The sequence below is a fragment of the Arvicanthis niloticus genome, chromosome 16 (assembly GCF_011762505.2).
Source record: "Arvicanthis niloticus isolate mArvNil1 chromosome 16, mArvNil1.pat.X, whole genome shotgun sequence".
Taxonomy (NCBI): Eukaryota; Metazoa; Chordata; class Mammalia; order Rodentia; family Muridae; genus Arvicanthis; species Arvicanthis niloticus.
Window position 1 is genome coordinate 31,720,576 of NC_047673.1, and position 26,300 is coordinate 31,746,875.

The following is a 26,300-nucleotide window of genomic DNA, read 5'->3' on the forward strand; positions in this document are numbered from 1 at the left end:
TGAGCATAGCCAACTCAAACGTCACATCTGTCTCTAAGAAGCTCTGTGGGTGGGCACTGTGTAGCCACAAATGGCACCTCCAGTGCTTGGATCATATGTTGCCATTGTATTTATCTTAGAAGGATACTTCTGTGTAGACACTTGTGGACATAACACAACTGAGAGGTAGCCAGGTCTCCAAAATGTATCAAAGTTGTTAAACCAAACAAAAACACCCCCCCTCAAAAAAAAAAAAAACCAACAAACCTCATTATTATGATGAAGTATAGTAAATTTTTCTGTAGCAGAAACCGAAACTCAAACAGCCAGGTAAAATATTCGACATTAGGAATACGTATGTACGTAAAAAATAAAGGAAAAGAGAATGCCATTCTCAGAATATTAGCCCTTGGGATGGGAGGCACCTAGAACCAGGTTACAGAGGTCATGGGGGAAAGGGCAAATCTCTCAACCCCATGACAGTTTGAGTGAGATATTTGCCATCAGTCTTGGCTTTAGACTACTTAGTCCCTAGTTGGCTGTGTGTAGGGGTGGGCTTAGAAGTTTCAGAAGACTTGCGCTCTCTGCTTCCCACCTGTGGAAAGAACTCTTCTCTGTTGCTTCAGCCTCCTGCCACCACTTCAAACGCTCAGCCACTGCAGACTCTAATCCCCTGCAGCCATAATCCCAACAAAACCTTTTTCTGTAACAGTTGCCTTGGTCAAAGCTGTTGCCTGTACTTGGAATATGTTCTTCTACCTGGACTGCCCTGTCTAGCCTCAATGGGAGAGGAAGTGGCTAGCCTTGCAGAGACTCAAAGTGCCAGGCTGGGGAATAAACACCTGGGGGGGATCCTCACTCACTCAGAGAAGGAAAGGGAGGATGGGGAAAGGATTGTGGGAGGGAGTGACCAGGAGGTCACTTTCCCCAGAGCTACAAAAATCAAAGAAAAAAGTCCTTCTAAAATAATTATTTTAGTACAGCTAAGGGGAATGCAGAAAAGGGCATCAAAAACCCCAACTGCTGCCTTTTTACCTACGATAGCAAGCAATGTGCACACACTGTTCTTATTTGGGGTGGGAGAGAGATAAGATCTTGGTACAGCACAACCGACCTTTATCTCTCTACTCTGCCTCAGCCTCCCAAGTGCTAAGATTACAGATGTTTGACACGATGCTTAGCTCTGCACACACTGCTAGCTCTAAGACATCTTTAAAGCTAACACAAAGTGTCCCAATACATATTGTTGGGGGTGTTTTGTCTGTTTCTCTGCGTATTCTGGACCTTGCTATACCGACAAGGTGACTTTGAACTTCCTACCTGCTTCTGTCTGCTGAGTGCTTAGGATTAAAGGCACATACCACAACACCTGGCCATAATCTATGTTATTTTAATTGTGGTGATTCTTTAATGCTCTTGGTAAGTAACTACCATCAATGGGGCCAGAGGCCAGTGAGGTCATCTAGATGGCTTCTTCAAGGAAGCAAAAAGGTTGCAAATATATAGTAGAACATTAAAGTCTGGTGAAGATACATCACTAATCTGTTATCATTCAGTCTGGCCCTTTATGTATTCTACAACCAACCAACTCTCTCTACATATAAATTGATGTGTGTATACATATATTCACATACCATAATACACATGTATATATTATAGAAACTAGCTATAATGGCTTCATTGACACCTGTTATGTTAGTGTTTGAGAAAAACGCATTTATCTTAACAGCACATGAGTAAACACCAGAAATGTTCTACTAATAAAATACTGAGGTAATAAAAGACAGATCTAAAATACAGAACCCCTTCCTCAATGCGTTCTTTTTAAAATGGAAAGTTAGAAGTATTTTAAGTAACTATAGTCAAGTATTAATATTTTGTCCAACAATAAACTAGCTGGAAAGTTGAAACTAGTTTTGGCCAACTTGGCACAAACTAGATAGAGAAGGGAAGAAGGCCCCTTAATTGAGGAATTACCTCCATCAGATTGGCCTAGGTACATTTTCTTAATCTCTAATTGATGCAAGGAGCCCAGTCCAGTGTCAGCAGTGCCATCCCTTGGCAAGTTGGCCTGGGAAGAAAGACAGCTGGGCGTGTGAGGATGGGTAGGGGGAAGCAAGTCAGCAGTGTTCCTCCATGGCCTCTGCTTCAGTTCTTGTCTCCAGGCATCTGCCACGGTTTCCCTTAATGGTGGACTGTAGCTTGTAAGCCAACCAACAGTTTCCTTCCTAGATTGATTCTGATCAGTTTTATTACAATAACAGTAAAGCAAACTAAAACAAGTGGGATCATTACAAATATTTATAATCAGAACCAAAACTAATTTGTCTTATTTCAGATTAAAAACAAAAACAAACAAACAAAAAAAAAAACAAAACAAAAAACCCCTGCAAGGTCTCTCGCCTTCACCCATAAATGGCCAGTGACAGCCTCTGAGGCAGAGGCTTTTGGAGGACAGACACACCTATGTGTACTTCAGAAACTTCACATCCTGCCTTTTGGAGGACAGACACACCTATGTGTACTTCAGAAACTACAGAAATCAAACACTCAGGTTCTCAGCCTCTCTCTTTTTAAGATCTTAGCCATGTGACTGAGACTGGCGCTTAAGGGATCCACACCCACCTCCTTCCCGTTTCCTCTGCTTTCAGCCTGAGGCAGACAACCACCCATAAGGAAGGGAGCTAAGGAAACAACAGAGACAGCACAGCTCTGTCTCAGGAGGAAGTGTGTCACTTCTTACACTGTCTGGTTTTCAGGCCTAGAGCAATTCTAAAAGAAGTCTAAAAAGTAACCACCAAATATAAGAACATAATTTGATGAATTTTACTATAATCAAACAGATTTCATTCACATGCTGTATAGTCAAGATGGTTCTTTCCAACTGCTTCAGGTATGTTGTTCTAGTACTGCTTTGGTCTTCAGTACTTCCTTCCATTGCTAAGCTACTCAGGTTCTGGGATCAAACTCAGGGCTTTGTACATTAGGCAGGCATGCTACAGCAACCACATCCCTAGACTTGCCTAAATGTTGTATGACATTTTATTCCTGGGAGACACGAACAAACATCTACATACCCCAGATAGGGTACCAACAACAGATCAAACTGAGAACACCAAAGTCCAACTCGATGCACAGATGAGTTTTATTGGGGTTACTTATAGGAGTACGGGTGAGAGGAGCTATTTACCCGAGCAGAAATGACTCAAAGTCAGCCACATTACCAAAAGCCCATCCCAGATAAAAGCTGAGAATCAGACGTTCATTCCCTGCTCAGCCAGCAGGCCGTTCTGAGAATGTCTGAGGAATCCTAACAGCTTATATAAACACAAGGAGTGGGGAGCCTAGTGCTGTCTGGTCAGTTTCAGGGACTTCCTGAGTCATAAAGAGCTTCCTCACTGGAGAGAATGTTTCAGTCGGGAGGAAACTGCTACAAGCACTACAACAACCACTTTTAATTTCACTAGCTCAGCAAAAGTAATTCAAACTCCTTAGTGTAATTAACTGCCTTTACTCGAGTCAAAGAGCACAACAAGTATTTGAGGATTAAGATATACAACCTGTAATAATTAATATGGGTTTATGTTAGCATTCTGTCTAAGCTCTGCCCCACAGTTACCTGGCAACAGCCAGGTATTCCTGACTCAATATTAAAGGGGCTGTTTGCCCCTGCTTGTTCTCTTGCTCTTGCTCTGTCCTCTTGTCCCTTGCCCTCTCTCTCCACATGCTCATGGCCAGGCCTCTACTCCTCTTCTCCCTCTCCCTCCCTCTCTCTGTCTCCATCTCTGTCTCCCGCTCTCTGTCTCTCCCTCTCTCCCCATCCCCTTTCCCTCCCTTTCTCTGCCTCTGCTACCCTCTTAACTCCCCTCCCAGTGCCCTGAATAAATTCGGTTGTATGGCTGGTCCCTCAGGAAGAAGGGATGCCTTCTTGGCATGGGCCCACCGAGGCATCCCTTCCAACGTACCTGACTACACCTCCACAGAACACTTCTGCCCTCTCTTTATCTTTTCATAAACACATCAGTTTACTTCCAGCTTGGAAGGAAAGTTGAGCTGAGAGGGAAGGAGTATTCACACTTAGAAGTGAATACTTTTCTCTCTGAGCCACCATAAAACTGGGACTGACTGGTGTATTGTAATAAAAAACGGAAAATACACTTAATACTCTTGTCAAGAAATAACTCTTGACAGAAACTTGAGACAATTAATGAGGTCCTTCCTGACCCTGATAGTCTTCATGTATCACACAAGATCCCTACAGGACGGCCTTCCTTCTTCCAGCCCTTACTTACAGAAAATAGTGACATCTTAATTCGGTGATACACCTGTCAGTAACAATGTACCACAATGCATAGTGGTATGTGCCCTTGTCCCAGGTTTTGACCAGGGGTCCTTTCCCAGCCTCCCTCTCTCACTACTCTGTTTGCTCAGAAATATTGCACTTTATTTTCTTTGAAGGAGCCACCTGTCCTCACCTCTCTAGGGTTTTCACGGTATTCTCTTTATATGGAATGCTTTTTGATTTCTCAGTGCGTTCCATTTCTCCTAAGGACCACACTTAAAGGGCACTCATAAAACACCTGGATAAAGGTGCCAAGAACTGCCTGAGGGCTCAGGCCACACCCTAGCATGATTACCTGCCTCCTGCCCAATTATGGGTTTGAGGAAGGCACAGGGCTATGGTGGGACTTAGCCCTGGCTATTTTCTCAGCACCAAGCCTTGCGTCTGGCATATGGCACCTGTCCAACAGATACTTATATGAGACATGAATGGATTGACCTTGCAATGTGAGAAGCAGGTTAGAGTTGGAGGAAAAGCTGGTGGCCATAAAGCCAGTATGAAGCCTTCCAGAAAGCTCTGACCACTTGTTAGCTACACAGACCCGGTCACTGTCAGTTTTTTGTTACTGTCTCACTAACAGAAGCTGGCGTGGGACTGCAGCTCAATGGTGAAGCCACTGCTTAGGGTGCAGGTGGTCCTAGGCTCCATCCCCCGCCCCTCACCCGCACAAGAGAGCAAGCTTCACCCTGAGTTCCTGAAGGAGGGCAGTTGGAGTGAAAATAAGGATCACCTCCAAGGGTGGAGTCTTAAGAGTTTTTATAACCAATTGTGGTGGCTCACTAAGGATGAATAATAAAATGAGTCATGTATGATGGCCAGATAAGAACATGATGTCATAAAGAGAAAAAAGCCAGGAGGATTAATGGGACTTGGGAGGTAGTTAAGATTAATCTCCATGTGGAGTCAGTGCTTAAAAGCCCAGTGCTAGGGAAGTTTATGGCATTTGAGGCCCAGAGACGTTGGAGAGCAGAACTTGGGGCTACCGGTTTATGGCCCTGTGAAGTGAAGACAATCATAAACTAGTTACTGGTAGAGCCAACGCCATCTTATCCTGGCACTCTTGGCATCCAGTTCAGTAGCCCCATCACTAAGGCAACCAACGAGACTTCCTTTACTGGGGATCTGAACAAGTCAGTGCTCACAAGTCCAATTAGGTAAAACCAAGCACGATGATGTCTTCAATCAATTTTTAGAAAATGTCTCTGACCTTAAAATGATATGATGCAGATGAACTCCCCAAAGAGTCTTTCTAGGGATAACTAAAATTATTAGAATTGGATTCTTTAAGTAACTTTTACGAATAACAATTATTGTTTTTACAATACTTTGTTCGACTCCATGCACATATGTGTGCAGGCATGCACTTGTGAGCTTTGTGGTATAGAGGCCAGATGTCAACCTCACAAGTCTTTTGCATCACCTCTCCATCTTATTTTTGCAAAACAGGGTCTCTTCCTGAGGTTAAAGTGCACCAATTTTGCTCGACTGGCTGATGAGCCAACCCCAGGAATCCTGCCTCTGCCACGCCAGCACTGGGAGCAGGGGCTATCCCACTATACCTAACATTTACTTGGGCCCCAGGGATTGAAGTCCGGTCTTCATGTTTGTGTAGGGAACACTGCATGAACTGAGTCCATTCCTCAGCCTTTATAGGAATGTAAGGAGCTTCCTTCACATGGAAAGGGCTCCTTTATCCCTAGTTACTGGTGCTGAGAGTCAGAACAGCATTCAAAGCTGGAGAAAAAAAAATTAAGGTAAAAAAAAAATCCAAACAGAGCTCACAGGTTTGGTTCCTGTCTCTACTTACTATGAGCTCTTGAGCAAGCTAGTTCATGTGCCGGGCCTCAGACTTCCCAGTGTAAAATATGGTGCACGGTCCCTGCTCACTTCTGTGTGTGTGCATTCTAGTCTAAAAATTATGGCTCTTACATAAACTCAGAAAATAATATGTGATGGAAACACCACTATTGACTAAATTCTGGTCTTTAAGGCCTTATGTCTTTTGCTCAAACTACCTGCTTCACAAAAACACTACAAACAAACCTTAAGCCGTCAGCTAGTGGAACAAACAAACCACTGTTCATTCAGCGATGTTTCACGCTATTAAAAGGACTGGAATATAGGATGGGTATGTGGCTCAGACCCAGTTCCATCCCCAGCACCTCCTCCTCCCAAAGAAGAAGGAAGAAGGAAGTAGGGAGCCATAAAACTCTTAAGGTATTAACCTTACAAAGGCATGCAATTAAAACAGATACCAAGCTTCAGATACCAAGCGAGAGAGAGAGAGAGAGAGAGAGAGAGAGAGAGAGAGAGAGAGAGAGAGTGTCTGGCTAACCTACTGTAGGAAAGGTAAGTAACCAAGACACCATGACAGTGAGAGAGGGCAGAGTCAGGGTCAGAAAGAAGCACATTTGGATGGCACAGTGCCCTCAGACTTTTTTCAGATTATATTATGAAAATTTATCTATCTATATAAATTTATCTAACGAATGCATTTAGACCGCATCTGCCCTCTGCTCCCACGTCTTCTACCTTAGAGCACGGCCTGCACTAGTTTTAAAAATTAATATTGAAAGCTGCTTGTACTTTGGAACATGGAAACTATTGTTAACGTAAAGCACACTTGTTTGTATACATAGGGGGGTGGGATGAACTGGGAAGAGTCGGGGGGAGGGGAAAGAATAGGGTGAAAATTATGTGAAAAAAATTATAGTAATGATAATAATAGCAAAGCATACCTGTAATTATCTTTTTTAAAATAAATTTGTAATATATTTTTATTACATTTTATTTTACATTATTTTTTATTTTGGGGGTACAGGCCATTAAAGCCAAGGCCTCAGCAGCCACTGAGCTCCCCCATCGGCCCCCACCTTTTATTTTAGGGCAGAGAAGAATCACAGTGGCATTTGGGCTGGGCACGGCCCCAGCTCTCTTCATTTACCTTCAGCCATCAGACCTAGAAGAAAAGGCCAGCCAACTCAAATGCCAGGCCAAGGGGAGTTATGAAACACGGAAAGGAAGCTGAAAAAAAAAAAAAATCAAGCTTATCCCGCAGGGATAGCAGATGCCTCTGGGAAAGTAAAAAGCTGTCGGCAGAATAAATAAAGAAAAGAAAAATAACCAGGGACAGTGAAGAGTCAACTAAAAAACAAGAGGTACATAGAAATCACACACATGGCACCGAAAAAAAAAAATTATGCATTCACACGCCCATGAAGCAAGCCGGTGAAAGGCAACACACAGCAGCTCCAACCAAGCATAAGGAGACTTAGGCCGGTACACCATGACATCAACTTAATTTACCATCATTGCAATTGTTAGCACCTGGGTGTCGGCAGACAGGTTTACAGATGCCCGCGAATTCCGTGTTGGGCACAGCAGAATGAAAGGCAGCGGCGTACACAAACGCCAGAAGCAATGTTCTATGACCACAGTTGTTTGTGCTAAGGAAGACCAGAAAACTAAATGTGTGGTCCACTTACCGGCCCTCCACAAGCACCAGGGTGATGTTAGGAGTGTTTGCGATGTGTGGGGGTCTTTTCGCATACTGAAATACCCTGCCCACCTCAGTGAGAAAGTGCAAAGCAAAACCACAGAAACCGGCTCCTGTCTCAGTGCAAAGAGAAATCGTCTCAATAGGCTCACATCCTGTTTCCAAATATCATTTGAAGACAGACATAAATTAACAGGTGTTTATTTTTACAGATTTGGTGGCAGAGGAGAGCGCCAGAAAGTTCCAAGGCAACAATCCTGTATCCATAAACACAAACAAGCCTATAGCTGCCCGGCACACAACCAAAGTACTGTGCTGCCCGACACAAGAGAAAAACTACTCCTTGCCACCAGTCAAGCCTCTCGTTAAAGAGGGCTTTATTTCCCAATTGTCTGTCTCCATAGAAATCTGAGAAGCATTTGTAAGTTCATCAGCATAGCCCTCCCCTATGCAGTGCTGAGCAGAGAGATCTGTGCGTGACCAACCTGTGTGGAAAATGACAGTGCTTTTCCTGAGCCCCGAAGGAAGCCGGAGGTTTCGAAGCAGTCCTTTGGCGGTTAGGCGGACGTGGATGGTGGATAAGGAGAATTTGGGAGACAACAGCATGTCTTCGAAGCCACTGGGAGAACTGCAAGGGAAGCAGCTTTTCCAGGGACCATCACATACTGTCTCTTTTGCAACTCAGGGTTCTCCCAGGGCCAAGAGATACAGCCAGAGAAAAACAAGCTTACATAGCTAATGCCAGGCCACCCAGAGATGGGAATTTAAAAAAAAAAAAAAAAAAAAAAAAAAAAAAGGAAAAAGGAAAAAAAAAAAGCCAGAGCTAGCTATCCTAGGGCTCCAGGCTTCCGTTTGCACTCCCAGATGTTGCTAAAAAAAAAAAAAAAAACAATGCCCTTCGTCTGAACAAGAGCTATGAGGAGCAGGTCCGGAAACAAGCAAGCAACCCGAGTTACATCACACGGTACATGCCATGGGTTGTTGTAGTTCCCAACAGGGATGGAGAGGGGAGGAGAAAGTGGGTGGTCTCAGGAGCTTTATGTAACAGCCAATGATGTCGCAGATCCTGTCACTACTTGGAACAGGGTGAAAGGAAATTAAACACCTCACATGCCTAATGTCTGTTTATTAGCTAGGAATAATAATAATAATAATAATAATAATAATAATAATAATAATAATAATATTTCACCAGAGCAATCTGTGAATGGGTTCCATTTCTTTTTTAACTACACAGGTTCACACTATTATCACCAAACCTTTCCCCAGGTATTTTACCTAGTTATATGCAAACCTGGCTACTTGGATTAAAAAAAAACGAGCAAACAGACCAAAACCTTCAAGCAACAAATACTTCCAATCTTTAAAAGAAACAACTTTTCTTTTTCACTGTGCTAATTAATGGCAGGTTGTCAAATTTTCAGCTCTGATTCTCTTATGTTGAGGACCACATTGGAAATGAAAAGTTAGACCTGTACCAGGTCTGCTTCTGAAACTCAGTAAACAAACCGTAAGACAAATCTTACACCATCAACAACTCACTAAACGTTAGAACCCAGAGAATGCAAGCTGTTCTTTCAGAAATCCTGCACAGCATCTGAGAATCAGAGAGGACAGGAGAAAAAGGAGACTGCAGTAACTCACCCCCTTGCTCACACCCATGCCGGGACCTGTCAGCCGATGACAATACACCAGCAACCCACAGAGGGTCACTGTGGGGCTGAAAGGAACACACCCACACCCAATGACTCTCCTAAATGAACACATCCATGGCAACAGAACCAGCAACAACAATGGGATTGCAGCAGTGGTCCTCACCCTTCCTAATGCTGCAACTTAATACAGCTCCTCATGCTGCCCCCATCATGAAATTGTTTCCCTTGCTACTTGATAACTGTAATTTTGCTACTGTTACGAATCACAAGGCAAACATCTGTGTTTTCCTAGGGGCTTTGGCCATCCCTGTGAAAGGGTTGTACTACTGAATTAGAGTCAAAGAAACAGACCTTTGGGCTTTGTGTTCCTCTATTAAATCACAGTTTTGTTTTGTTTTTTTTTTAAACCTTTAAACACTGTTCCCCAAATTCTGAAGATTAAAAACAAAACTAAACCCACGAGCTCCTCCAATGCTATCAAAAAGATATTTTAAAAGCTATCGGTGAAAATCAAAATTATAAACTGAACAAGAAATAAAATTAATGTCATAAATAGACACTCCACTGTTCATACCATAGAGTCAATTTTTGGGTTTTGGGTGGGATCCTTTTCAGGGGTTGGGGTTGTTTTGTTAATAGTAAACTACACTGTCACAGAGAAATCCATTAGCTTACACTACCCAAAGAAATAACCAACCCACTCACAATTGGGTAAGTTTACTAAAAATTTTGTTTTAAGGGGCTTACTAGAAGGCTTGGCAGTTAATGGGCAGACTTCCAGAGGACGCAGGTTCAATTCCCAGCACCTACATGACTGCTCACAATCACCTCCAGTCCCAAGGGATCCTATGCCCACTACTCAGCCTCTCAAGAACAATGCATGCATGTGATGCAGACATGCATGTAAGCAACACCCACACATATAAAAGATGAAATAAATTAAAAATAAAAAATAAATTTAAAATAGGAAAAATTTATTTGAACTGCACTATCATTACCTATCCCGTGCATGTTAAATATTAACTTTTCCTCCTAAATTCAGAAAGAAGCTGAAATAATACAAATAATATCAAGTGTTAAAAAAAAAAAATTTCAATTCTCTCCCAAACAACAACTGCCCCCTGGTGGCCATCTCGCATGACTGCAACAAAGAAGAAAGGTGGCTGCTGTTACTTTGGTAAGTGAGCATAAGGCAAAGACGACAGGGGAAACCAATGAAGCAAAGTTTGGTACTTAAGATGGAGCACTTCATAAGGTTTAGACTTTAGTTGGGTTTTGGGTGGTGGTAGGTCTTTTGGTTTCTTGTTTATGTTGTTGCTTATTTTTTGTTTGTTCATTTTCTGGATAGTAAAACTATTAACTACTGAGCCATCCCCCCTTAAGTCTTCATTTCCTCATATTTCAAAGTCTGAAAAGTAATTTTTTAAAAAAGGACAATCTCTTCCTGGGCTCATTCTTGTGTATGTCTTGGTGGAAAGCTTTATGCAATGGCTCTGAAATGTACACTCTGGTGCAGTGTGTAAGCTCTGATTTAACTCACTAGGTACCTGCCTAAAAAAATAAAAAATAAAAAAAATAAAAAACCAGCCCAAATGGAGAGTGCACACTTAAATCAGTTAACAGTTCTTTTTCATGTTTCTTAGCCATACATATTTTTTTTCAGTTTGTGTGTTCATCTCTGTTATTATAGCAACACAAAATCTACCCTCAACAAATTTTAAGCCCACGCTACTTACTGTTAACTATGCCATAACTGTATCTATTGTAACAGTGTTGTAACAATGTCCTGATCTTGCAAAACTGAATCTAAGAGCAACTTCCCATTTCTTGGCCAGCACCACCAGTACCGAGAAGCCCTTACACATTATGCAGTTACGATCCTGACAGCTTCAGATACGGAATGTAATCGGAGCCAGCAAGACTCCCTTCTCCCTCCTGTGCATTGTAGGCCTATGCGATCGTGCTTGTGAATGACACATGTGCCACACTGTGCATAGAGAGGTCAGGGGACGACCGTCAGGTGCCAGTCTTTTGACATCTATTGTTTGGGATAGTTTGTCCGCCTTTTGGCTGTGCTTGCCAGGGTACCTGGGCCATGAGTCTGCAGAGACACTGTGTCTTCCCTCCCAACCTCCATCCCCAAACCAAAGGTGTACCCAGATTACAGATGCTCACAGTACAAGTCCTATGCTTTCACATCAAGTGCTTTTACCACCCAGCCATCTCCTCGGCCCCATTTCCTTCATTTGTATAGTACTGTGACTAATATTCCATTGTACAGACACACCACATTTTCTTTATCTACACAGACACGTAAGCTATTCCACCAGTAAGTAATTCCAGTTACTGGCAATAATGTCGCAAAGAACATGGCAAATCAAAGCTTTCTTCCATACCCTAATTTCACTTTGGTAAATCAGCCCTTATTTGGGAATACGGCTTGCAGGCAGTCCCTTCATCTCGTAGACCACCTGTCATGCTACCAACTGTCCTCCTCGCTAAGCAGAAGAGTTGGGCTTCGTCGAGTCCAACCTGTCCAATTTTGATACTACATGTTTCTGGTATCAATCTAAGAAATCACGGATAACAACTAAGCCATAAAGCTCTCCCCTTCTGTGTCCTCCTGAGTTTTTCCAGTCAAGTCTTATCTTAATTCATTTTGAGTTGTTTTCTGTATATGAGGTGAAATGAAGGTTCAAGTTCACTTCACCCACAGACATCTAATTCTCCTCACACATCTCTTAGAGAGAGGCTGGTTCCTCTACTTGGTATTTTTGGCAATCTTGCCAACAAGGTTCAGTGGACTGTGAGTCCTCGGATTTATTTTTGGGCTGCCTCATTGCATTGTTCTACATATCCGCCTTTGTTCCCATTTCAGACAGTTTGAATTACAGACTTGAAAGCAAGAATTATCGTACCCTCACCTTTCTTTGTTTCCCCCCACAAGATTGTTTTGTGGTCTTTATTGGTTGCCCATGAATTTCATGACTTTTCTTTTTCAGTTAAAAAAAAAGTGCAATAAAAATTGTGACTGAGGTTTCTTAAGGCAATAGGCACTTTTAGCATCTACTGTGAGGCTGGCTCTGTCTCGCTAGTTTTCGAGAGCAAACGTGGTAACGTTGTCTGGCTTTGTTCTTACTACTGTTTGTAATGATTTGACAAAGTGAAGCTCAAACCATGTGCTGTTACAATTACTAATCTCTACTGTTACACACATTACTGGAAAGGCCTTCTATACTCAGGTAGATATCTATGGTGTTTTTATTCATTTCTACATTTAAAACCTTTCTGTGTAGAAAACATTCATGTGCTCTGGGTGAAGAGCTCTAGTTCTCGGCTAAAAAGGTAGCCACTGCTGTGGTGGGATTCACTAAGTGATCCATTCTTCCTAACACGAAGTACCATACTTTATTTCTATGGATCCAAATGGCATCTGCCCTTTCAACGTGAGAGCAAAGTTGAGATCACCAACACATAATAAGGAAAGATGGCAGGTGCACAGTGTGGCAGCATCTCATCCTCTCTCCAGAGTAGGTCTACAGCGCTCAACCACCTCCCAACATTGGAGAAAGGAGATGCAGAAAGCCACACAACCCCAGCCCCTGTTTATGAAATGGCACAGAAGGAGGAGGTGTTCCTACTTTCAGGGCAGACACTATGGCACCTGACAGGGATGATCTCTAAAACAGTCCATGAACTGGGTAAACACAACCTGAGATGCTTGAGGTATCCCAAACAGCTGAGTGTCAGAGCCACAGCAACAACAGCAATGCTGTGCTGGGTGACAGCTTCCTCAGACACAGCAAGTCTGTTCTATTTAGAGTCAGTGTTGTCTAGAATCTCGTCATAACCTTTAAATAAATCACAACAGCTAGACCTCAGGAAGGTGGTTCATAGCTTTAGTGGGTTTTCTCACCTGCTTTGAGGGTTTCCTAGAACTCAACACCCCAGGGTGGGGGTGGGGGTCGCCTCCAATGTAAAGGCATGAAAGGTAAACGACAAGGAGCACTATTAACCTTGTCAGCCCTAGCAGCGGTGACGGCTAGCATGTGAGAGCCTGCGATGAAAATAGCTAGCCTACACGGGCAAAACCATTCCCACACGGGGATTTATCTGGTGAACATTCCCATGCAGCCAGACGAGAAACTCAAGCCCTGGAGAGGCTTAGCAAGTAGCCAGAGGTCGGGACAGAAATAGAAAGGAGGAGAACCAAGATTTACACCAACGTCCGAGCCTCACAAGGTCATGGCTTCTTCATTGTCTTCAGAGGTAACAGAATTTCTTTAAAATAACTGCTAAACTAAAATAACGGTGGAAAATTTCAAATACTATTTTACCACCACCACCACCACCACCACCCCCCAAAAAAAACCAAACCAGGGGCTAGAGAGATGGCTCAGAGATTTAGAACATTACTAAGGAACGGGGTTCAGTTCCCAGAACCAACATGACAGCTCACAACTCTAACTCTAGATCCAGGGGATCTGACAATGTTCTTTGGCCTTCCAGGGCACTGGATGCATGTGGTCCACTGATGTACATTCAGGCAAAACACACATTAAAAAAAATCTTTACAACATTAAATAAAGTACATAATTTATAAAAAAATAAACAAAATCTGAGATTGACCGGAGTATGGCTGGTGCTCGTATATTGTGGATCATATCAGAAACTGGCATGAAGCTTTTTTGAAAATAATATGATTATCCGAGCGACTATAAAATGCATGTGCTTTAGTTTCTTTAATTCTACTTTGAAGTATCTGTCACAAGAAAACTCCCCTAACGTTGACAGAGATGACTGCAAAACAGTACATAACTCAATCACTCTGAATATGATAGGGAACCAACTCAAATATCCAAGAGGTTCTTTGTTATCTCACTTAGACGAGGCGGCCCATTAAACCTGATTACAAGTAGTTTTGCTTCAAAAGCCACACAGGGCAAGGATCTCTCATTAGGCTCAAACTAACTCCAGGCCAGCCTTGAGTTGTGAAATTAACTATCCACCATGCTCACAGCTGGGGGTAACCGCGGCTCAAGGTTGAATTCTGTACTGACAATGTGAGATCCTCTATAACAGCTACTTCACGTGCTGTAACATGGCCTTTCTTCTTTCTGGCTTTCTATTCTGATGTGCAACAGGCTGAGAAGTCATGTGACTTCACTCTCGCTGCAATTAAAAAAATTCGAGCCTATACATGGCTGACTGCACACAGTCCTGCGAGTCATACCTAGAAACTTTGATGAGTGCATCTTATAAGATCCTTAGATCTTATAAGTATTATTAAACTCTCGATGTAGTTGAATGCCTTTAAGTTATAGGCTGCCTTAGAAATGTAAGTCCAACCGAGAGTGTGCATAGGGGGGAAGCCAGAAACTGTTGGGCAGTGAGTTAAAAAATTATATCTAAAGACTATTTTACAATTGAAGGTGATCCAATTTAAAACAACATTTATATTTGGAGAAGTGTCCAGTTTTATTTCACATATTTTAAAAAAATCGCTTTAAGCTCAATTGATCTGTAAAATAAAATGTCATCTTCTGTGTTAGATAATTCATCAACTCATGCTCCCCAAATGCCCATGTCATAAGCAGTTTAGTTACACCTTAAAGCCTGAAATTCGACTTAGAACTACACCAAAAAAAGTAATCACAAATAATTTTCAATATTTAATCAGTCAATATGTTTAATCGAATGGAAGTATTTTTGATGTATTCATAAAATGGTCACTTACCTGAATTGAAAGCTGTAAACAGACTCTTCCTTGAAGGACCTAGAATGGGACAGAAACATGAACACATGCTTTATTAGAACTGCTATGGAAACCTCTAGCTATCTTGTAAATAACAGTGGCTTCATTTTCCAAAAGCCCTCCTTTGGGAAACCTGTAAATTTTAGGTTCCAGTTATCCACTGAGAAAATTCCAGGATGCAAACAACGTGATCAAGTATACTTTCTCAAGTATAGAAAATATAGTATCTAATTTGTTAGTAGTAAGAATGATATGAATTAATCCTCAAAAACACAGTATCAATTTTAAAAGGACAAAGCATGGTATATTCTGTAGTCAAGGACAATTAAAGTTCATTTAAATTTTAACTAATTTACTTATTGTTTATCCTAGTGTCTGAATCCAGGGCCCACAGATTGGGAGAGCACTCCACCATCGAACTATACTCCAGCTAAAAGAAGGCCCATCTCTTAGCTCTGAGCTTGTGTTTTCTCTGTTCTACTGCACACAGAAAACAGGCTGTACTTTGTGAAAGAGGGATGCTGGTGTGTGCCCTCCCAAGGGCCTGACTTCTACTCAGCTGTGAAGAATACACTGGAGATGCTTCTCCAAACTGATGCAGTATAAAATGCAGCCAGGAACCATACAGGTGAACGCTAGGAGAGCTATAAGCCACTCGGAGAGCTACAAGCGCCCAAGCTTGACGTCAAATACTCATCAGGTGACTAAGTCTGTAGGCAACTGGTTGGAACTGCCAGAGTGTGTCTGTGGAATTTTAAAGGGATCATCTCCCTTTTAAAAGTATGTGGCCATCATAAATGGACCTCCATAAGATGCACACAGATTCAACTGTAGGGCTCTCAGGAGATTGGCATGTGCTGTTTTGCATCAGTGGGGTCTCTAACTGAAAATCACTTCAGGGATCAAAGCTCCACGAACAGAGTTTATTTTTATTTAGTTACTGTTGGAGGTAGTATGGGGTTCAAAAAAAAAATATCATGATTAAAAACCAGTTTCAGATATTACTGCCATCGTAGCAGGGGACAATCTGATGCCTCAGAGCTGTGTATAAGACAAATAAGACAAACCCTGATGGCACGGTAAATAATCTACCTACAAACAGGGCTTGCCCACCCTGTATTTTTCTTTTTCTCCTTCAACCCAGTTAGAAAGAAAAAAGCACCACTGAATGTAGACTAGGTCAGCGGTCTCAAGTTGCCACATGATCTTTTACATTTCTGCCAGTGTCCATCCACATATAGAGAGAGAACACAGAGGGGAAGCTATGGTGGCCAGTGGCTGCTTTTCCAATTTTCTGATATAAAAATGGGTCTCAAGTCATTCTTCCAGAAGAGCCAGCTTTCAAGGACCTATGAGCAGAGCTTTGCCACACTCTTGGCTGTGACAAGGCTTCGAGGACACGCTGCAGGCCAAGTATACACTACACACTGCCAGTCCTCTTAGCGACCACAGCAATTGCCAGGGGAAGGACACAGAAGGATCAGACACAAACGGCTGGGAGCAAAGCAGAGCAAGACCATGGTTTTGAACAGGACAAGCAGGTAACAGGCATGAGCCATGGGCACGGAGAGGAAGTAAGCCATGCTCCTTGTTTCTCTCGCTCATCCTAGAAGGACTGCACACTAGATTTACTTGTTAGTGTCCCTGGACATCTCTGCTCTACCTACCTGCTTTTTTTCCCTGAGATTTGTTTTATTTTTTATTTTATGTGATGCGTGTTTTGCCTGCATGCATGTCTGTGTGCATGTGTGTGTGGTGCCTACGCAGCCCAGCAGAAAGAACGTCAGATCCCCTGCATCTAGAATTACAGATGGTTGTTAGCCACTATATGAGTGTTGGGAATTGAACCTGAGTCCTTTGCGAGACCAGCCAGTGTTCTTAACCACTGAGTTATCTCTCTAGCCTCTACTGTTGATTTTTACAATTGGATTCTATTTATCTATAGAGTTTGGAGACGCTTGGGGAACAACAACATCTCATTGTTAACAGTTATTTTATTTCCTTACTCACTTGGTGTTTAAATATATCATTGTTAAATGCACCATAAACCTACTTGCCAAATTTTACCCCCCTAAAAGCCAAGGAGTTTAAAATTATTTCCTTCTAATCACAACGATGATAATACCTTTTGGAGAAGTTTTGAGCAAGTGTGCATGAGCTCTGGGTACCAAAGGCTTCAGATATAAGGGTGCTGACCCATTCTGAAATGCTTGTTTTGGAGGTTTCTCTTCATATTTGTTGATGGCAGCTTTACTACCTATAACAAAATGGAAAAGTACATCTTATTTAGTATAAAACTACAATAGCAGTCCCCAGTATTTGTTCCAAAGAGATTATGATTTGATAACAGCTACTGAGTGTCAAGAACACAGAGGCAGTTTCTGGCTTCAAGTATGCAAAAAATAAATGTTCCCAGAATGCAAAAGCAAAAAAAAAAAAAAAAAAAGACATTTTGTTTCTGGGCATAGTCCAAATTTATGCACATTTCCAACTTGACCTTTATCCCAGAGAGGTGGAAGATAAATGAAGATAAATAACAAACATTTCCAGTACACACACAGGTAAGCATGCGTCTCAAGGAAGACAATACAAACTGTCAGCAGTTGATGCTAATGAAGTAAAAAAAAAAAAAAAGAATGAAAAACAATCAGAAAAAATCCTCAGTGGCCTTAAGAATAAGCTCCTGTCTCCAGAGAAACTGTATTCTGAAACTAGACAGCCAGCATTCACTGTTACAAACCTCAGACTGAAAAAATATAAAATATTTTTGTCACCCAAGTCATGGAAACCACCTATAAGAAAACACAAAATTTCCTAAAAACATTACTAAAGAACCTGACTATTTTCTCTAAGACACTGTCAACACATAATTCTAGGCATCCACTTCTACTCTACCATATAATAAATAAGTCATAATTTCCTTCTGGTATGGAATGTTCTGCATGAATTATGTGTCATCCTGGTTCAGAAGCCATCTCTGTATCATTTTGATCTTAGTAAATGCACTGTGAAACAAGAGTGTAAATGACCAACTTCATACATTTCTCTTGCTCACAAATTACCAAAGTAAACACAGCATGTCACAGGCTAAGTGGCCTCAGCCCCCACCAACAATGTCCACACACATACACATGCTCTCTTGGTCCTCATTCAGCATCTATGCACTGAGCCATCTGTTACCTTCCCTTAAAACCCGAACAACATTCCTAAAATTAGACCAACACAAATCCACCCTCCTGCCAGCAAGCTTCTGCCTAGTTTCGTGTCCTGATTTCCAATTCTCACCTTGCTTAGGACTTAGGGAGTAGGCTTTCCAAATGTAGCAGGATGTTAGTGGACGTGGTGATCTCACACTCAACATCACCGGAGACAACAGCACCAACCTTTCACAGCATGGATTTTAAGACATTCATGAGATATGGGCACTGGATTTCAGTAGGTGCTTCACTGAAGTGAATCCAGTCCAAGGGAGTTCCTTTTGTTCTAACAGTTGGATTTCAGACTTGCTTCTCTTGAAGCAACTTTTGTTACACTCAGCAGCAGGTTAGGTCACTTGTTCTAATTTTGAAAAATCAAATCCAGTTCATTTTATGAACAGGATATAAGATGGCACATAATCCTGGATGCACACTTTCCTTTTCTGAACCTTAGTCACAAAGGACTCTCACTTAAAAGGAACTTAGTGAAAGAATTCCTCACTGATGCAAAGGAGACCCCCAACTACTGGCCTCTTACAGCAGTAGATACTGGAAATAATCAACTTGAGAGGTTTTTCTTGAGGGCTCATCATAGCAATGGATCTAGCACCAGATTCCGTCAACCTTTGAACACACCAGAGGCAATGTCCGTATCTCAAGGATAAAAGATGGCACTGGCTGGAGAGATAGCTCAGTGGTTAAGAGCACTGACTACTCTTTCAGAGGTCCTGAGTTCAATCACCAGCAACCATATAGTGGATCACAACCATCTGTAATGAGATCTGGTGCCCTCTTCTGGTGTGTCTGAAGACAACAACAGTGTATTCACATAAGTAAATTAAATAAAACTTTAAAAAATAAATTGTGTGTTACCGTGAAAAGATGGCACTGGTCTCAGATACAAATACATATATATATGTATATATATATATATATATATATATATATATATATATATATTCTTAGATATAAGTACATAGTTAAGAAATGTCTGTTAAATATTCATACTCCATGATTAGCCATTGTATGAGTATCCAACTTTACCAGCTGTAATAAGCTGAACACACTTTTATGACCTAACACTTAAGTATTCTCTCCCTTTTCTAATCACGCCCCTCTTGGCTGGCACAGTGCTTTTCAATAAATTCCAACTTGAAGGTTGAATATTACTCTGAAGCAGGAGGCCCTCTACTCAGCTCCTAGCATGGTGGCTGGCCCAGGATCCTGTTGATGTCTGTTTCCTCACCCAGAGCTATCCTATTACAATGAACCCTTTAGTCATAACTGATTATGCTACAGCAGATTTTTCTAAAATCCGTATTTTCATATGCCCAGCCCAGGGAATGTTGCAAGCAGAATAGGAAGCAGAAGAGACAAGACATGGAGAAAGAGAGAACGCATTGACCGTTTCTGCTTAGAAAAAGCAGAAGAAGAAATTTCCCCGCTCCCAAAAGCTTCTCCTCGGTGTCAACGTTGGCTTGTGAACGTGCATGTCTTACTATATTCTGGCATCTAGTTAAATGAGTTTTTTGTTTTATTAAACTCTGTGTATCTGCACAGAAATAAAACTCTACTCATTTCTGGAACTCTTTGTAAGTCAGCTTAACATTCTGCCCCGATTATCTGCCTACCTGGCTTAAAATCAAATCACTGAAGTCTAAAGTTCAAAAGAAAAAAATCACTCAATTTTACAATTACAAGAACATCTCATATATCCCATATAGAGATACTAAAATAGAACAAACAAGATTAATAGTTATCTCAATATTTCCTCATGATGTAATCCATTCAGAAGGGAGTGCACTCTAACATGCCTTATAACATGGAGACAGCAGAAGACACTGCCCACCTCTCTCTATTCTTTGCCTGTGTCAGACATCACTAGTCAAAAAACCTTTTCCTCTGAACCTGCAGGCAGCCTGAGAAAGAAATGATTGGTTCTTATCAACTGCCTAGTGTTGATAGATATGACCATACTCACTAACCATTTTTGCCACAAGACAAACAAAACTGAGGATCAGGAAGATTCATCCTTCTTGCCCACTTAGTCAGTTGGGCAAACAGAAATGCCTTCCTTCCAAATGACAAGGCATCATGGTACTGCGGCGAAGAAAAGGAGTCAGAGGCATACGGGAGGCTGGGAGGATGCTGAACATGGTCCAGGTCTCCCTTCCTGTTCATCAGATTGAAGAACTGATGCTAAGAGATTACTGTCCAACTCACTGTGAGTTAATAGAAACCAGAACCAGTCCCGAGTGAGTAATGCCCTTTCCTATAGGTTACTTCCTGTCAGCCAGGCTGCCACCAAGTGCAAGAGAGGATGACCCATTTCTCTATTTAGTGTTTCAGATCACCTATTGTTGATAGAGTGCAAACAGCTTTGGTTTGCATCTCTGCCATTGCCCCACACCATCTGTCTCTCAAAAATAAACATGTTTTTGTGGCCAAAGAAAAAGAGGAAGGAAATCTCTAGTCTTCACCGTCCTGCTAGTGTGGCAAGACTACTTTCTCCAGACATGCTTCCAAATTGCACAATGATCTGTCTCATTTGGTATAGAAAACCACTGCATGGTCTTCACAATAATATACAAAGAAGTTATCTTAACTTTAATTTTTTCCAATGTACTCATTTAAAAAATAAAACCTACTAAACCCTCAGATACAAAAAAAAAATTGCCTTATACATTGTCTTCCAACCAACTTACAACTCAGTAACATTGTTTCGAAGGATCCCCAAGTACCAAGGACCAGATGCCAATTTCCCAGCACCACTATGCTATTGAAGTTCTTAGTTGACACCAATAACAATATAACACCGCAAAGCAAAAGGAGGCAAAGAAGCAAGCATTGCTCCTGGAAGAGACTTCAGTGTTGAAGCTGGTTAGAGTCATGATATCTCAGCTAAAGATTGAGTTATTTCCTAACGTGAAACAGCAGCAAAATGATTTTGGCTCAAAATTATTGTTTTCATATTTTAAGGTAGTTTTTTAAAAAACACATATACATTTAATACTAATATATGTGAGACATATATTAATTATAACTGAAGACAACAAAAAAATCTGATCCTCTCATTTAAATTCTAAGGAATTATTTTTCTACATCTGCCAGTCACACACTCAAATCTTAGTACTTAATCAGAAATTAAATCATCAAACAGTCTTTTAATCAGAAATTAAACCATCAAATGGTCTCTGGTAATAGGCTAACATCATACCAAGAACACTGATAAGCTTAATTGTAATTTGTTTAAGCCCCCAAACACAGAAAACACACAATAAAATTTGTTTCCAACAGATCCATTGGCATCTTAAATATATACAAACACGACCACGAAACACCACAGTCAACATCAATTACCAGCAACAACAAAGCTAATATCCAAGAGGTCCTAAAAAATCAATTTATTTAATACAAATTTAAGCATGCTTACAATGCAAAGAAACAAATGAGAAACCGTCGACCTACTTCTTTTCCTAGTAAGCGTGGCTAACAAAGGGATAATACAAAGGCTGTAGGATCCCACGACCAGCAGTGCCAATAAGGTAGCATCGTACTGCCTTCCTGAGCCAGCCGGGGGTGTGAGTGTAGAATTGATAAAGATCTTTGAAGAAATATCAGTTTCTGTACAACTTCGAAATCCTCCTGGTATAGTCATTTAAAAAGGAACAAAGCAAGCTCAAGCAGGAAAAACTGCAGCCATGTTCACGCTCGCGTCCCTCATGCTTGCTCCCCGTCAATTAGAATGGGGAGGGGGAGAACTGTAAGCTGCCAGGCACTACACGGAACAGATTAAACCGGCTGCAGACCAGACTAAGAATGGGACTCACTGATGTGCATGCATGCTTAATTGGTAAGACAGACACACGGCCACTAGACAGGCTCCGTGGGTACACGGTAAGCCCTTTTGTTAACAGACAAAAAGGAAGGACAAAGGCGTTCCGAAACCTCCTTGGCAGGGTCAGAAAGGCTACTCGATTAGTGGCCAGAACATGGCTGTTCGATCGAAAACCCAAGGGTGTGATATTATAGAATGTGTCTGCTCTGAGTGTCACAAACTCCATCATTATGGCTTTCAGGGTTTTCTGGTGATTCTCTCTGGGCGGTTTGCTTTTTTTTTTTTCCCCCCCTAAATTTATACAGTAGGACAAAGAAGTCTAGATGGGAGACGAATTCAGAATAATAACAAATGCAAGTCATATTTTCATAGTCACAGAAGATAACTTGTTAGCGTAAACAGTCTGGGGTTTTCCCCACCCCTTTAAATTTCAAACAATAAATACGTACAAAAATAATGACCCTCTTTAATTTTCAGTAACATAGTCTAGTATTTGTCAAGTGCCACTGCGCAGCTACTTGTGTGCCTATGAGACGAGGTGCTGCATTCAGAGACCTGTTTAAAAGGAGTCCTTCGTCATTATCTCAATGCCTATTGTCTATAATCCATTCTGTCACATAATTGCTGTGTGACTTTGAACCCATAAAGTCTCTGAGCCTCGGTTAAGTCTCCTAAAAGTCCAAGGTAATAACCAAGGTATTGAAGCGGAGGCAGTGGAGTATCGGATAGTGGGCATGTACGGTAGCCAGGTTTCTGTTCTGCACCCAAAGAGTTTGACGACTCTGACCCCACCCATTTCTCTCTCACACACACACACATGCACACACACACACACAGACGTGGATTTGTTTTGTTGTTAAAGCAAAGAGCTCACATCTGCAACTCTTCCTCACAAATATACAATCTGTATCTTTCTCCTCACCTGTTTTCTATTAAGGATATTTTCTGTGTCCTGCAGCCCTCCCTGCACCTATTATGATCCGAGGCCTAGCAGGCCCTCCAAGGTTGTTTGTCTTAACTCATTCATGGATTATTTTGTGAGGAAAATTTAAGGAGAAAAAAAGAAAAACAAAACAAAAAGCACTTTTTTGAATACATCTTTTGAACTTTAAAAGGGAGAAGTCTTTCGGGGTTAAAAAAGAGCTTAGTTTCTTTGCTCACTCAGCACTCGGAAAAGGGAATTTACAAAAACTTTGAGAGCATTCATCGCCCTGCCCTGACTTTAAATTATTTATGATTAGGTTTAAAGCTGTATAATTTGTACCACCTGCATCTGGCAGCTAAAGTAAAAGATTACAATGCGCTTTTACAAGACGCTATTTGAAAACAAAGCCAAACCAAACCACAGTGATGGTTTTCCTGATCTCCAGCTGGATTACAAGAGCCTCGGCTACTGTTCTTTTCCAAACAGTCCCACAAACATGTCAGCTCGAATAATGTACTTTAAGCGCCTTGATACAGCGGGTGCCATTAATACATAATCACCTCAGGGTCCCCTGAATGTCCATCCAAAAAGATCTATTTCCAAAAACTTGTTTCCCTGTCAAACATTCTGAGTAATTACAAATAAGCAATGTGTAAAATTCCCACTAAGCTATAGATACAAAATTAATTATTTGTGGACCATTGGCTTTACCTATGACTATTGTCTCAACCCACAAAAATGTGACGTGACGTTAGTCTGACTTACAATCACTGCTGTAGGTGCTCAGATCGCTGTGGGTGCTGGCCACTGACCGGGTGCTTCCTGCCCTGCATATCAAAGATGCTTCGGATATAGGAAGTGGTCTAGGCAAATTCACCCAAGAAGGCTGTGCCGCTTTCAAGCATGGAGGCTTTCCTTGGGATTAAAAAAAAAAAAGTTTCTATCCATCATGAAAACTTGTGCTTTAAACTGGTACAGTCAAACTTCTATGCTGACTCCTGAGTCAGAATGCAAAATTAATGCTCAACACCACGATGCTTCAGATGAGAGACAGAAGCTGCACACGCACTTACTTGTTGTGAATAATTCAGAAGCAGAAGAGCAGAAATGGTGAAGCAATTAGACTCCGGGAAGTAGGACTATAAACCCTTGAGCCTGAAGTAATTAGCTCACACATCTTCTCTGATGTGCAAGAAGGATCCAGAAAAAAAAATCATTTAAGAAAGAAGCTTTTGGTAAAATCATGATCAAAGCAGAAACAAACTGATGTGACACCTCTCATTTTAACATTAAAATAAGCAGATTGCTCCATGCGCACATTAGGCAGCCATATTTAAAAAGAAATCAATGAAAAGTTAAAAGCACCAAGAGAAAAAAACATGGTTGGGAGAAATCTATCATTAAATAAAAGTGCTTGAAGCTGAACAGCAGGTGGCGCTGCGCTTACTCTTTTTCTCTCTTCCCCCGCCTCTCCTTTCATCTTTACAGTTTATTTTCCAAACTTAATGTGAGGAATGCTTTTAACTCAGATTTCAAACACTGTGTTGCTTGAAAAAAAGGCTCCCATGTGTATATGTTTCTTAACATCTGATGTCTTAAGAACACAACTGGATGCTTACACTTACTGCCTAAATGCATACTTTCCAAACATCTCTTTTTTTTTTTTTTTTTTTTTTTTTTGGTCAGAACTCTTCAAACACTGCTCTCCTTCTCTTGAGAAGTCTATCTGATGTGCTTTGTGCTCTCCTCAAGAACTCGCTTGGGACTGAACCTCAAATTCTCAAGCTCTGCCCCCATCCTCCTTCTGAAGACCAGATCCACTTACACTGAATTTCTTACTGTGTTTCAACTTGGATACTCTCCGATTTACTCATGCTCCCCTTTCTTAGACAATCTTCAAACTGCTGGGACTATGCTTCCCCCACATATCCCAGCACTGAGTATCTCCATGCCAGCTATGCTGGTAGCATCCCAGCCGTAAAGTGCATTAAGTGTTGGAAAGACCTTTGACAAAAAATGACATTTATAATGACACTTTACCAATGGCATTATGATAAGGTGACAGTGGCAAAATGTTATGTTCACTGGTTTGTCCCAGCACATGACAGAGTACTCACCTAACATGCATGAGGCCCTGAGTTTGAGACCAGCTATTTTAAAAAAATTCCATTAAATCTAAGCTGAGTTGTTAAGAATTCTGGCTTCTCCACAAGCCTCTCCTGCCAGGTCAGTCCCCACACTGTTCTGGTTTATGCTCATACCTCCTCTGACTTGCTTCATGAGAACATTCTAGATGAGTCTCTAAGGTCTCTGAGACTGGAAGTCTTCCTAATACAACTCTGTCCCTTGGACTTTACAAAGCAAGAAGGATGGAGTGGTCTGCAACAGGTGTCTGCTGAAATCAATTTTCTTCTCATGCCAGGAGTAAAATGACTTAATTTTGTTGATACACTCTCTCACCATCTACACTGAGACATCCAATCACCCATTTTACAAGGCGATTTGACTCTTAAGTCTGTTAATTAAATAAAATTCCTTACTAACAGTTACAGCAAGCGTTACACATTCAAACACCCATTCCACTGTCACTTCTTGTGCCAACCGTGTGTCTCTCCCCCCCCCCCCCCCCACCCCCCACCCCACCCCCCCGCTTGCTTTAAGAGGACTGAAAAAGCGGATCTTTAGAATACAAATGTATCAAAGTGCTACCCTGTCAGCAAAAACATCCAGATGGCGTCATCTCCTGAAGCAGAGCTCTGGGCTGTGCAAACAGATCAAATTTTCTGGGCTATAGCTACAATGTAGTCAAAACCTAGCAAGCTCGGAAGATATCAGGAAAGGTGCGCTTCCCAGTATTGCCTCTGGAAGCACTATAGACTTACAGACCTTTCCTAGTGTGCCTCAGGAGACCTACACCGCGCTCACTAATTCTGCATAGCCTGCCCAGAAGCACACTCCCCCAGACTCAGACACCATCGCCTTACCTGCCCTATCCCGTGTTCCTTAGGGAGGTTCCAAGGGAACTCTTAATTGATACCACCCACCCACCCTCTCCCCTTCCACCTATTTCATCAAAAGCTTAACTTGGAAAAGTAGAGTCTTGCTCTGTTGTC

The 26,300-nt window shown here is 41.6% G+C and overlaps 1 protein-coding gene across 5 annotated transcripts in view; it reads right to left on the bottom strand.

Moving 5' to 3' along the window:
• The window catches only part of Mtus1 (microtubule associated scaffold protein 1), a 141,994-nt gene that overhangs the window by 43,807 nt on the left and 71,887 nt on the right, over window positions 1-26,300 (bottom strand). For 2 of the 5 annotated variants that reach the window (XM_076914049.1, XM_034520024.2), the window contains exons 4-5: window positions 17,353-17,484; window positions 15,210-15,248 (exon numbers count right to left, since the gene is read on the bottom strand). In XM_076914049.1, coding sequence (XP_076770164.1) covers window positions 15,210-15,248; window positions 17,353-17,484 — 171 coding nt within the window. Of the gene's footprint in view, window positions 1-8,302; window positions 8,582-15,209; window positions 15,249-17,352; window positions 17,485-21,892; window positions 22,098-23,952; window positions 24,103-26,300 lie in introns of those variants that run through there. The other 3 variants (XM_034520023.2, XM_034520025.2, XM_034520026.2) reach the window with 3 other exon arrangements.